The sequence below is a fragment of the Plecotus auritus genome (assembly GCF_963455305.1).
Source record: "Plecotus auritus genome assembly, chromosome: 10".
In the NCBI taxonomy this organism is placed as follows: Eukaryota; Metazoa; Chordata; class Mammalia; order Chiroptera; family Vespertilionidae; genus Plecotus; species Plecotus auritus.
The window spans coordinates 26,037,852-26,052,009 of NC_137785.1; the positions used below are offsets into that span (position 1 = coordinate 26,037,852).

The 14,158-nt window shown below is 49.0% G+C and overlaps 1 protein-coding gene across 1 annotated transcript; it reads right to left on the bottom strand.

Annotated features, from left to right (window-relative positions):
* Positions 1-598: 598 nt before the first annotated feature.
* Positions 599-14,153, bottom strand: LOC308236398 (uncharacterized protein C16orf95 homolog). Its single transcript, XM_080646059.1, has 8 exons — positions 14,029-14,153; positions 12,747-12,798; positions 11,893-12,033; positions 8,777-8,923; positions 8,072-8,218; positions 7,203-7,239; positions 2,776-2,986; positions 599-862 (listed from the first exon to the last, which is right to left on the bottom strand). The coding sequence occupies exons 3-8, from the start codon at positions 12,031-12,033 to the stop codon at positions 844-846; spliced, it is 702 nt and encodes a 233-aa protein (XP_080502185.1). The 5' UTR covers positions 12,747-12,798; positions 14,029-14,153; the 3' UTR covers positions 599-843.
* Positions 14,154-14,158: the final 5 nt, after the last annotated feature.

The window sequence follows — 14,158 nt, forward strand, 5'->3', positions numbered from 1 at the left end:
GAGGAGTGACTGCTTGGTAGATACAGGGTTTCTTTTGGGGGTGACTAAAAAGGTCTAGAATTAGATAGTGGTAAATATACTGAAAACCACTGAATAATATATTTTTAAAAGGTATGTTTTATCCCTGGCTGGTGTGGCTCAGTCGGTTAGAGCATCATCTCATGCACCGAAGGGTCACGGGTTCGACTCCTGATCAGGGCACATACCCAGGTTGTGGATGATTCAATTGCTGGTCAGGACTTGTATGGGAGGCAACCCATCAATGTTTCTTACATTGATGTTTCTCTCTCTCTCCCTCTTCCTTCTGCTCTCTCTAAAATCAATAAAATAAACAAATAAATAAAGGTGTATTTTATGGTATGTGAATGGTATCTCAGTTTTAAAAATTCAACTCACATACAACTTTATGCTATTTAAAGTGAGACCCACCTGAAACAGATGCTAAAACCATTTCTGGTCCCTTGTCCAGAGGTTCTGCTGTCCTTGGCAGAGGGAAGAGAAACTTGGAAATGGCCCCTATCCCACAGGGACACAGAGGTAGAAAATAAGTCACTCCTTCATGAGCGGAAATCATTATCAAAAAGGAAGTGGCCACTTTAGAGTTTCACAAATAACCTTTATTGATTACATTTATAACAGAATCTCACCCGCATTCACAGCAACTCTGTACGACCAAGCATCCCCCCATGAGAAATAACATGGATTGAGTCTTGGGTGTGAATTATGTGATCTGAGTAAAGAGTGGCTATCACAGACTCCTCCTGATTTGACAACTTTCATTAAAGACCTTGATTATGATTGAAATTTTGTTGATGTTCTTGACACTAGCTGAAGATTCCAGCTTCAAACCCCCCAAAACTGGCTGAAAAGCAAAGAGAAAGGCAGTTACTAGGAATGTCCTCCAGCTGAGCCCACACTGCCCTTGCAGGGCCTGTCAGGAAGCCTTCATGGGGAGGAGAGTGGAGGGTACCCCCACAGTGGAGGGGAATGCCATCCAGGTGCCCAGTGCACTTAGTCCTGAGGAGTCCAGCCAGGAGAGGGGTGCAGTGAGGCGACACCAGGGTGCAATCTTAGCTGGCTCACTTTTAGCTATGGGACCTCAGGCAAGTCACGCAACCCCTCAGAGCCCACTCTCTCCTCCTGGAACAAGGATAGAGTCCCAGCCTTGCAGAACTAGAAAAGGAATGGAATGGAATGAAAGCTACAGCACGTCTGATCAAGAAGACAAGCACCTGACTTAGTCACTGTTCCTTGAGGCTCCCTGTTAGGAAGGTTCTGAGCGCGCCCGCCCTCCCGAGGCCTCTCCAATTCTAGTAAGTCTCTGCCAGGCCAACTGATGGGCGGCCAGTGGCTTCTCCTCAGATAAGCTAGTTTAGTTTGGGGTATCTCACAGGGCATCCCATATATACCCCAGCCAGGTAGGATATCTCTCCTAAACAGCTGCTTGGTGCCTGCACCTCTGCCCTAAGAGCCTGCCTCCAACGCAAACACCTGTAAAGGCATCAGCAATTTTCCTTTGGGCCTACCCTGACCATCTACTTAACAGTCAAGCTTCTTTCTTTGCTCTTCCCAGAGTGGGTGCAGAGGAGTCCAACTAAATTTGACATCGAGTTGGCAAGCATAAAAAGAAAGATGAATCTTCATGAAAAGCAAAGGAAAACCTCAAAACGCTGACCTACTCATGTGTACAGGTCATTCCAAGCTGACGAAGCCCTGCCCGGGCCCCTTCCTGGGAGCACATGCCCTGAGAGGCTGAGCCCCAGGTCACTTGTAAGTGAATGTGCATCACAGGGTTGTTTATCATCCCAGGGAGTCCAACACTAGGATAGACAAGTGGGACACAGGGGACAGGGACTCCCACTTCTGGCCATGGAAGAAAGACAAAGACAAAGCTCCTGCCACAAACAAGTGGAAAATGGGGAAATGACACCTACAACTGTTTTTGGGTGCTGGACATTTTCTAGAATATTTCTCTTACATTACATGGACGAGACAGAAAATTACAAAGCAAACAAGTCAATACATGTAAATTAGAATTATATACATTTACATATTAATATGTACTTGCATGTCTCTATGTACATAGATGTGTGATGAAAAGGAATGAACCTGGATAGAGGTAATGGTTAGGAAACAATGGGTGAACTGGGGCAGAGGTTAGGGGGTGGGATTTGGAGGAGGAAGGCTTTTTCAGAGGAAACTAAAGGAAGAAGCTGGGTAAGTGGAGGCGTCCCTTGAACCCTAGAGTCACCCTGGAGGCTTGCTTCCTGGAGGAGGGACTAAGCAGGATTCCAGGTGAGAAATGTGGGGCCTGGTGGAGGCTGGTGGGGTCCAGATTGATTAAGAGCTTTCCAACATGCAGCCTCAATGACTGGGGCGGGGCTCAAGGAGAGGCAGCAGGTCCCACCCCAAAAGTGTGCTCAAACCCCAGAGGGCTAGCTTGGGAACTAAAACTGGTGGTCTTTTGGGGGCAGGAGGATTTTAGAACTTGGGACAGAAAAGAGGTGAAGAAAGGTGGGAGGCCCAAAGTGTCCCGGTCCCCACCATCAGCTCTACCACATCTCATTACTTTTCCATTAAGCAATGGAATGAGAGAGAAGACACACCTGCTCTGGGCATGATCAAGACTCTGGACTTGATAACGCATAACACTAACAATGGCCATACCCATTTCTCACTGAACTACAACCAAGTTCTCCCACATCTTTGACTCCACTATACCCCAGGGAGTGAGATGGGCCTGGGGCACCTCTGTCCCCACCCAAGCCTGCTTACCGAATGAACGAGATGGCCCTCAAGACAGCCTGGAGGAAGGCCAGGAGGCTGAGGCAGAGAGGCAGGAAGGAGGGCTGGGGGATCACTCTCCTCTCCAGGGCCAGCTGCCCTTCCTGGTGAAGGGCCTGGAGCTGCAGCCACTTGAGAAGGAGGTGTCTGCTGCAGCAGATCCGCCAGCGGTTGTGCCAGGAGTGTGAGTCCAGGGGGGATTCTAGGCAGAGAAAGCGAGTCAGGTCCAGCCTGGGTGTGGGGACAGGCCTATCCTAAGTTTGTACACTGCACACTAGACAACCCTCCAGAACCCAGGGCAAGAAGCCAAGTGCCCCAGCAAGGCGGGTCACAGCCCCAAGGTATGGACACTGAGCCAACATTCATCAAGATGAAGAGGGCTGTTTACTTATTTCCATGGTGATCAATGGGGCCTCCTGGCTGTTTTTTGAGTCTTTATCTTTTAGAGCTGCGTACAGAAATATTTATGGACGAAAGGATATGGAATTTAGTTGGAATCTGTTTCTTTTTTTTTGAGAGGGGAACAGGGTGGGTGAAGCTCAGATGAAACCAGGTTGGCAAGGAGCGGATAGTTGGAGCTGAGTGATGAAACATGGGGCTTATCTGGATTCTTGAAATTTCCCATAATACAAAGTTAACAGTAATCACAACCACCAGTGGGATTCCTGTGCTCCCGTCTCCTTGACCATCTCAGGTTTCTAGACACCTACTTTGTAAATACGCGCCCTCCTGATAATACAACTCATGTATTTACTATACTACTAATGCATTACTACTATAAAACATACATTCTAAGTATACTGATATGAAGGTGCACTAGTAATATAAAATATAACAAATACATTTTCCTTTTAGAAAACTCTAAGCAAAAGCAAAGAGAAGAAAAGCACATGAGCCCCCTCTTTACAAGGAAAATACAAGATGAGAAATATGCATTTTCTCTTTAAACAGAAATCAGTCCTGGCCAGTGTTTCCAAGTTGTTAGAGCATCGGCCCACACATCAAAGGGTCTTGGATTCAATTCCCGGTCAAGCGCACGTACCTGGGTTGCAGGTGGCAGTGTGGGAGGCAACCAATTGATGTGTCTCTCTCACATCGATATCTCTCCCCCCTCTCATTCCTCCCTCCCTTCCATTCTCTAAAAAATCAAGTTCCTCTGTATGATGCTCTCAAAGAGATACATGCTAATTCTCCTTGTACAGTGAGACTGCCCTCTCCATCCTCTCCAGTGAACACCTCTGGCTTGAATGGGTTTGAGGGCTTGAAAAATTATTAATATTAACTGCCTGAACTATAAAACAATGGCTGTAGTGAAAAATAATACTGTTTTTGCTGTTGCTTTTTAATCCTCACCCAAGGATATTTTTCCCATCGATTTCTAAAGAGTGGGGAGGAGGAGGAAGAGGGGAAAGAGAGAGAAAGAAACATTGATGTAAGACAGATACATCGATTGGTTGCCTCCCTACCTAGGCTGGGGAACCTGGAACCAAGGTACATGCCCTTGACCGGGAATCAAACCCATGACCCTTTGGTCTGTACCTGACACTCTAACCACTGAGAAAAACTGTTTTTTATCAATGTATCAGTTGACATATATGATTCAACAATAAACTAACTGCGTGTTTAGCTTTTTTTAAAATGTATTTTTATTGATTTCAGAGAGGAAGGGAGAGGAAGAAATAGAAACATCAATGGTGAGAGAGAATCATTGATCGGCTGCCTCCTGCATGCCCCACACTGGGGATCAAGCCTGCAACCCAGGCATGTGCCCTGACCAAGAATCAAAGCGTGACCTCCTGGTTCATAGGTCGACGTTCAACCACTGAGCCACGCCAGCTGGGCTAGCTTTTCTTAAAGATGCAGAGTGTTATTCAAAGCCAAAAACGACCAATAAAAATAAACCCATAAATGTGTGTGACTATACAGTTAGAATAGCAGTTTGGCCCTAGCTGGTTTGGCTCAGTGGATAGTGTCGGCCCGTAAACTGAAGGGTCCGGGTTTGATTCTGGGCAAAGGCACATACCTCAGGTTGCAGGCTCAATCCCTGGCCCTAGTTGGGGTGCATGCAGGAGGCAACCAATTAGTGTGTTCTCTCACATTGATGTTTTCCCCTTTCCTTCCACTCTCTCTAAAAATCAATGGGAAAAAAAATCCTCAGGTGAGGATTAACAACAAAAAAGCAAAAGCTCTGTTAGGATATAGGTAAGGGCTGGGTGATGGATGTCTGAGTTGACAGTCACTGGTAACCTATGAGGGCAGGGAGGTGGGTAAGGGCCCTACAAAGAGAAATTGGGGTGGGGGTGGGGGTGCATAATGAACAAAACAAAAAGCAAAACATTGGCTCTAGTTTCAGATACAAAAGCTAAAAATCACTTTAAAAAAACTCTATACCAGTAGGATAACAGTAGGACAAACTGCTACTCTTTTTTTGTTGTTAATCTTCACCCGAGGATATTTTCCCATTGATTTTTAGAGAGTGGAAGAAATGGGGGAGAAATATCAATGTGAGACAGCAATTGGTTGCCTGCTGCATGTGCAACCCAGGTAGGTGCCCTTGAATGGGAATCGAACCTGCGACCTTTGGGTGCGCGGGTCAACACTCTCACCACTGAGCAACGCTGGCCAGGGCCAGAGCTTTGGCTTTTAAATTTGTATGGGCTTGCTTTTGTTTTTCCATGTCACAATGGTTTTTCTCGGGGGCGGTGGGGGGCGGGGAAGAGTCCATTTCATTGTCCCTAACAGCTGCATTCTCTAGGTGGCAAGTGCCACATTTCAAATACACCCCCACTGATGTCCATCCTCCCAAAATATTGCTTCCAATATTTTGCCCTGGAAATCACTGCTGCAGACAGGGGTGCATGTGGGAGCGTCTACAGACATGACTGAATGTGGGCTTGCTGGGTTAAGGGTTATGCATATTATGAAATTTGACAGACACCTCCAAATTTCCCCCTTGGCAAAGGATGTGATAATTTATACTTCTCCTAATTGTGTTACTTTTATAATCAGGAAAAAAATATGAATCTTTTGCAACATGAAGAGATGGCATGTAGAGTAGTGGCCCTTCACTTCCCAAGCATGCTCCCACCTAGCTTCTCTTGGGTTCTGAGAGGGCCACTCAAACTACTTGCCCGTCACAGGAACCCTGGAATCGGGCATCCAACCTATCGCGCTATCCATCCATTTCCTCCTATGTTTACAGATTCCATCAAGGTGTACTCACTTCTCAGAGCCTGGCTACAGCACGCCAAGGGGAGGACGTAGTACAAGCTCACAAAACATATCCACTCCTTTGCTCACATACAATGTGGAGAAAACAGACGTGCTGGACATAGCACCAGAAAGGGTCTTCAAGAGCAAATCCAACCCACTCATTTTAGAGACAATGGATGTAACCGTCAGGGTGCAGATGCCACCCTTGTATAGTATGACATGAGTGCATAACTGAATACAGATGGATATATATTTTGTCATGAATATGTACTACTTCATGAACATATGAATATGTATGTACTGTCTGTCATGAATATATGAATGTGTATATTCTAGGTCACAAACATGAATGTATGAAGATACTGTGTAATGAATATATGCATAAATATGATATCATGAACAGAGGATGTTATGAATATACAAAGTAGAAATGTGTACTATCTTATGAATACATAAATATACTATCATAAATATATGTATATACAACACACACAGTATGTCACAAATTATAGACCATTAGAGCTTTAAAAAAAAAAAAAAAGACACTTGAAATACCATCTAACTCCAGATCGCAAACTGGTTTCATCTTAAAAACCAATGCTGGCTGCCCTAAACGGTTTGGCTCAGTGGATAGAGTGTCGGCCTGCAGACTCAAGGGTCCCAGGTTCGATTCCAGTCAAGGGCATGTACCTTGGTTGCGGGCACATACCCAGTGGGGAGTGTGCAGGAGACAGCTGATCGATGTTTCTCTCTCATCGATGTTTCTAACTCTCTATCCCTTTCCCTTCCTCTCCGTAAAAATCAATAAAATATATTTTAAAAAAAACAATGCTGGCCTAGCTGGCATGACTCAGTAGTTGAGCCAGGAGGTCACAGTTCAATTCCTGGTCAGGGTACATGCCCAGATTGTGGGCTCAATCCCCAGTGTAGGGCATGCATCATTGATGTTTCTATTGCTCTCTCCCTCTCTGAAATCAATAAAAATGAATTTTTTAAAAATGCTGATATTTGGGTCAAGTCTGAGGCTTCCCTGGGTTCACTGTGAAAAGACGGGGGGTGATTAATGATGCCTGGCAATAGCGCAGGGGTAGAAGCGCTATGAGTGCCAGTCTGTGGATGTCTTTGTGTTACAGGCATCTGGGATAAGAGAAGTCTTCCCATCATGATGGTCATGAGACCCCCCTCCCTTCCTGGGGGAGATTTACCTTTGATGCTTTTAAAACTCTGCTGTCTTTTCACCACCTAAAAGAAAAGCATGTGGGCAACGTGTCCACCCTGGTGATCCATGGGTGGGAAGGGGGATTTGGTCTGGAAACTACCAAAGAGGCCATGGCCAGCACAAAACATCAGTGCCCTGGTCTCCTTTTAGATGGATTCTGGGTCTTAATTCTGGGAACAGTTTACTGCTTGATGGTGGAAAACCTGCAACTGGAATGTGGGTGAAGGCAGAAGGAAGCCTCTAATACCTCCCAGGACACCCATGGGGTAAGGGTGCCAGGGGCTAAGGAGGGCTGGACCTAGCCAACCTGCAGTCACTGTCTTGTAACCCAGAGCCCTGAAGGAGCCAAACAAAGCAAAGAGCCAGGACAGAAATTCAGAGCAATGGTCCTTCCCCGATACCCTCCCTCCCGCCACACCCTCCAAGCCTGCCAGGGATGGGGCTGTAAGAACAGGAACTCAGAGAGGCTGAGAGAGCTGGAAGGGGGTGAGGGAGGAGGTAGTGGAAAGGAGAAGACAAGATGGTGAGGAAGCAAGCAAGGTGGTGGAAGAGGGGGAAGGAGAAGAGGAAGAGAAGGTGGCAGAAGAAATTGTGGTAAGGAGGGCAGCAGAGACAGGCACCTCCTCAGAGAGCAGTGTAACCCCCCTTCCCAACCTCCACCAGGACATGAGACCTGGCCCCATCCACACACCACCTCTGTGCTCCTTTGCCACAGCTTTCAGAGGACCCCTCCCCACAGGACATCAATGGAGGCCTCTGTGAGGAAAGAACCCAGCACCTTCCCCCTCATCTCAGGGTCCCCCTAAAGGCCCGCCCTCACTCTCAGGCTCCCTACTGTGAGAGCCTTCCTCTTACCTTCTTGTAAGACCTCAGGACCCGGGGCACCCAGTAGGGCATCACAGCCTGATCCCTAGGCACTGGGAGGCAGCCCCCAAAGCGGTGGCCTGGGCAGGCGCATGGCTTGGTTGCTTTGGGGATATCAGTCTGGACCATATTTTGGATCTAACAGAGAGGAAGGGAAGAGGTGGATGGAGCTGTGCTCCAGACAAACTTAGCCTCAGGGACAGAGCCTGGTCAGCTCCTCTCTACATCCCTCCCACAAGCACATGCCAATGCCCCAGCTGAGGGAGCAGGTCTCCCCTTCATGACATTCTGGAGTGGGAGGCACAAGCAGCTCCATGGTTCCCCCTGCCCTCACTACCCACCTGGATGACTGAGCCCTAATCCTAACCCTGGATCCTAATGTTTGACCATAATACCTAGACTAAACTTGGCTAGTGCTAAGATGGTAGGAGAAATGGTGGTAAGGGCAGCAGAGACAGGCGCCCTCCTCAGAGAGCAGTGTACCCCCTTCCCAACCTCCACCAGGACATGAGACCTGACCCCATCCACACACCACCTCTGTGCTCCTTTGCCACGGCTTTCAGAGGACCCCTCCCCACAGGACGTCAATGGAAGCCTCTGTGAGGAAAGAACCCAGCACCTTCCCCCTCATCTCTGGGTCCCTCTGAAGGCCCGCCCTCACTCTCAGGCTCCCTACTGTGAGAGCCTTCCTCTTACCTTCTTGTAAGACCTCAGGACCCGGGGCACCCAGTAGGGCATCACAGCTTGATCCCTAGGCACTGGGAGATAGCCCCCAGAGTGGTGATCTGGGCAGGGGCACAACTTGGTGGCTTTGGGGATGTCAGTCTGGACCATATTTTGGATCTAACAGAGAGGAAGGAAGAGAAGATCCAAAGAGAAGATCCATGGAGGGTGTGGCGGGAGGGAGGGTATCGGGGAAGGACCCCAGACAAACTTAGCCTCAGGGACAGAGCCTGGTCAGCTCCTCTCTACATCCCTCCCACAAGCACACACCAATGCCCCAGCTGAGGGAGCAGGTCCCCGCTTCAAGACATTCTGGGGCAGGAGGCACCAGCATCTCCATGGTCCCTGCCCTGACTACCCACCACCTGCACCTCTGAATGCAGTGGGACTCTGAATGGCGAGTGGTGCAGGGGCAGGACACACAGGTTGGAGCCGAGAGACCTGGCTCCGTCCTGAGCCTGGTGGCCTCTAGGAACAGCCCTTGCGCACAACATTCAGGCCCCCTAAGTGTCAGCATTCTCAGCCATAAGAAAACTTTGCCAGCATTTGGTAACATCAATCAGAATCTAAAATGACAGTCTTCGATCCAGCAAAGACTCCTGAGACTGCATCCCAGGACTTGTGTACATTTAAAAAATGTGTGCACACAACACTCATTGCAGCACTGGCTGTTGTGACTGAATAGCCTGAATGCCCATCTAAACAGAACAACAAATGATGAGAGGAGGGGACAGAGGAAATGGGATAGGCTTTGGCAACAACAAGGTAATCTAGTCCTCAGACATGATATTAAGTGGGAAATATAGCACTATAAGCACATCACTGTACCATTTGCAGTTTTAAAAAGAATATATGTGTAATATTGCTTGTATATGAGTTGTGGTGGGCCACATCCAATTCTTCACCCTTTCCCTGCAGCCTCCCCCTTTGCCGTATGACTCTGCAGTTCCTTCCAGCAGGGACAGGGTAGACCCCACCCCTCAACTTTGGTTAGACCAGGGTTGCCAGCAGAATGAGGAGGAAGGGAGAACCAGATCTGGACCTGGGCCAAAGGATCCTCAGAGGTTTCCAGCTGCTCTTACTCATTTGTCATTGCCACGGGGGGAGGACCATGCCTGAGCAAGCCCATCAGCCTCAAGATCAGATACACATGGGGCTGGACTGCCCCCAGACACACAAATAACAACAGTGACTGCTCGTTCAAGCCTGGAGTTGGGTGACTTACTACACATCACGAGTGAAAGAATATGCTAGCTTAGGTAGCGAGATATTAGTAAAGGAAAGGGGCGAGGGAATCAGACAGGATTATGTGTAATCAACTAGGGCGCATAGGCTTGCTTCCCTAGGAAATTGCAGCTTCATACACTCCCCAGGGAACAGGCTGCTAGAACAATAAAGGGGAGGTAAGCACATGTGCAGTAGGAGCCAAGATGGTGAGCATAACCTGTCTGTCTAGCCTGGGAAAAGAATACATTGGTTAAGAATTGGACCCACTGAGCCCAGTAATGTGCCCTAGCCCCCCGTACGTTTGCGCATTCTCTCTTCATAGTAACCATGTGGCCCTAGAAGCCCTGGTGACCCCAAACGCAGGCTTCCAAGTGGGAGCCCGGGTACAGCAGCACAGCAACGATAGCAGCTGGGAATGGCGCTAAGCCACCTGGATGGGACTGAGACGGCTGACACCAGACCAATGGCACAGAACCTTTGGACACTTGCCTTCGTTTTGGCCTTGAAGAAGAGGCTGGACTTTTTCCATGGCAGGAGGGTTGGAAATGGGACACTGGGGATCCAGGGGCATTCTTTTGGTTTTGCATCTGGTGCCACAAATTACCACGTCACACCCTCCCATAGGTGGGTCTCTTGAATGTCTTCCTAGAGATCCCGTCAAAGAGCATGATTCCCACCGATAGCAGATACACACAGAAAATCTCAACACACAGCAAGCCTTGGGATAGGGACTGGGCAACAGGAAAGGGGGCGGAAGCAAGCTCCTTTGTACTGCTGGAATTTCCAACCATGTGCACGTCACACATTGTGGAAAACAATAAAAACTACTTTTGAGTGACCCTGTTGACTTCCCAAAGCTGCCAGGAGCACCAGACAACCTGTATGAGATGTGCTGCAAAGCACAGATGACTCTGCAGAGGAAGGGCTGAGGGGATCTGAGGGCTTAGGTTAGGCAAAGGAGAAGACCTAACAAGGCCTGGGGCACTCAGGACCCTCCCCAACCTCTGCACTTCTTGCCACCATGGCATGGACACACCCTTTCCCCCCCGCCCCCCCCCCCCCCCCGCTTGCCTCAAGTGACCCCTTTGCTTGGCAGGATGAGGACATTCTGGCCAGTTCTACCCAGTCTACTAACGACTTGCTGAGTGCATGCTCGCTGGCAGGTGCTGCACTAAAAGCACATGGAACCCCATCCTGTCCACTGGGGGTCACTACACCACACCATCCATGGGAAATAATAAATGCCAAGATGACGGGGACCAGGAGCTAGGAAAGCATTCCAAACCAGAGAAGGCTTTCCAAGAAAGTGTCACTGAAACAAGTCCCAGGGGGCTGGCTAGTGGAGAAAGCAGCAGAAGAGCACGAGCCTATTCGACAGCCCTCAAGGACGTGGATAACAGAACTAACGTCATGGGCAGACCTTAACAGTCTGTCCACGCAGCAATCACTCCCTCCCTCTTACTCAAAGAGCCCAACGCCCTGGTCAGTTTGGCTCAGTGGATAGAACATCAGCCTGCGGAATAAAGGGTCCCAGGTTCAATTCCAGTCAAGGGCACATACCTTGGTTGCAAGCTTGATCCTCACCCTGGTCAGGGTGCATGCAGAAGGCAACCAATCAATGTGTCTCTTTTACATCAATGTTTCTCTCCCCCACCCACATCTCTAAAAATCAATGGGAAAATATCCTCAGGTGAGGATATAACAAAACAAAACAAAACAAAACAAAACAAAACAAAACAAAACAAAAACACCCATTCATATAATTCTGATTATATGAATCAGAACTTATGTCTCTGAGGAGTGACTGGTCCCGGAAATTTACCCTGGACTCAGATGAAGAACCCCTGGTTCAAGTCACCTACCTGCTTTTGGGGTCTCAGGGACCGAGGGACCCAGTAAGGTAGTGCTGCCTCAGCCCTGGGCACCGGTAGGCAGCCCCCAAATCTGGACTGGTACTCACAGCAGAGGGGCTCTCGGTGAACAGCGCTGGGGACAGGACACATCTGAGCAAGAGCCAGAAAAGACAACTGAATGTGATGCTGCATTTGTAACGCAGGCCAAGGAACTCTCTGGAAGAGTAAGTCAATGCTCAGAGAGAACCAGGGTTGAGGCAAGGTGTCCAAGGGCAGGGACAAGGCCTCATCTCCTATTGCAGCTCAGAAAGAGGCAGGTACCATGGCTTGCCCTCCAAAGTCATTTAGTGGGGACAGCCAGAGCCTGCAGAACAGGTGTGCTGGGATTGATGACCCCTTACTGCCGCACTGCCATGAGAAATACAATCAGCTCTAGTGGAGAGATGATTGCTCTTTCTGATTACATGTCAATCTGCATACAGTGCTTTCCACTTGCAAAGACTTCCGCATCCATCCCATATGTGATCCTGCCCACCCACGAGCAGGAAGGAGAGAAGGCATCCTCTTCAGGGCAGATGAAGGGGCGGATGCCCAGAGCAGGTACATTAGAGGGCAGTGTTGGTTCTCCCAGGCCTCCTGAATCCCTGTATCAAAGTGTCATGAGGAACTGGGGGCTAGGGATAGGCAGTGGGTGACACTACATAGAGATTTGCGCGGCTTGGAGAAGGCCCCTACACCATGAACCCCTGTGTATGACATATCCTCTCATGAATGCTACTTCTGAACCCACCTTCTCTGCTCTCCCCACCCCACAGGGGTGTGTTGGGGTTGGGATAAAGCAGCCGATGGTTTGCTTTCCTTACCAAAAGATCTGTTAGGCACACTTCTTTCCCGAGGGTTTGAAATGTGCTCTTCCTAGGAAAAAAAAAAAAGAGAGAGCATGAGGTTTAGAAAGCTCTGGGCTTTGTGTAAATTGGATACAGGAGTGCCAGGGTGAGGGCCTGGGCTGCCTTCTTAGAACTGGCTCATATCATTAAACCCCAGGGGTGTAAGGGGTCATCCTTCTAAGCCTAAGAGGGGGTCTGGGGAGATAACAAAAGGTGTGCATGGGCTCCTGTGCTGTCTGGGGCTCCTGGGTGTTGGGTTATTATGGAATCCTGCATTGCTGAACCTATTGCTCTGGCACACTCCAGCTAGGCCCTTTGGGGAAGACAGGAACGGTCCAACCTGGTGAGAACTTTCCAAGACATGGAGCTGCCAAACACACCTATGATGCTTTCTGTCACCCCCTAGCTTGCTTAGAATACTGAAGGAAAACATTGTCAACATCACATTTAATTAAATTCCTTCCAGCATAAAAACCTGGGTACTTGGTCCCTGGGGTGACTGTTACTTTTTCTCATTCTCCCCCCAACAAATTGTAGAATGCTGGCCATCTGGAATCTCCAGTGGCATGAATGGAATGTGTCAAAAGTGTCTGGTAATATGGAAACTGTAAATGATACAAATGTTTTTGAGTTTCATTATTATCCTCATTATTGCTACCTTATCAGAGCAATAACCTGAAAACCATTAGAGTGATACAAGTGTTTTTGTGTCTCATTATTACCATAATTATTATTGCTATTTTATTACAACAGCTTCAGGTCATCCAGCTAACATCTGAAAACACAGAGGATGTGGGGCTGAGCCCTGCATAGCATCCAAGCACCCTGCTTCCTTCGGGCCACAACCATCTCAGTTCATGTGGTGCATATGGGCTGAAAGCCCCGCCTCCCAGGCCAGGAAGTTCGGCCCAGCTGCTCTGAGAAAGGCCCCACACAGAAAAGCAAAGCTGGGAGACCAGACAACATCCTTGGCCGCAGTTCCTGTGCACCTGGATACATCCACGCCTGAAGACCTCCACTGACATCCTCAGCCAAACAGCAAACTGCCCTTTTGTGCTTACATTCTGTGCTCAGGTGTGGTCTCTGCCCTGCCTACGTGATACAAGCTACTGCGAGGGCAGGGCCGCAGGGACCCGGGACGCCCAGGCCAGGCCGCCGGCGCTCGGTGTGAATGCGCCCTAACAGACGCAACGGACGCCGAGGGCTCCGGCAGGGCCGGCCGGCTGAGAGACGGCCGTGGAGGAGTGGTGATGCTCACTGAAACTTGGTGATGAAGGCGGAGACTAACACGCGAGGCACTTCGCAGGCGGTTTGGTTCTCCCTCACACATACTCCTCCACGGACCGCGGACCAAGCCCCCCTCCGCCAGCCGTTGTTCTGGGTCCGCC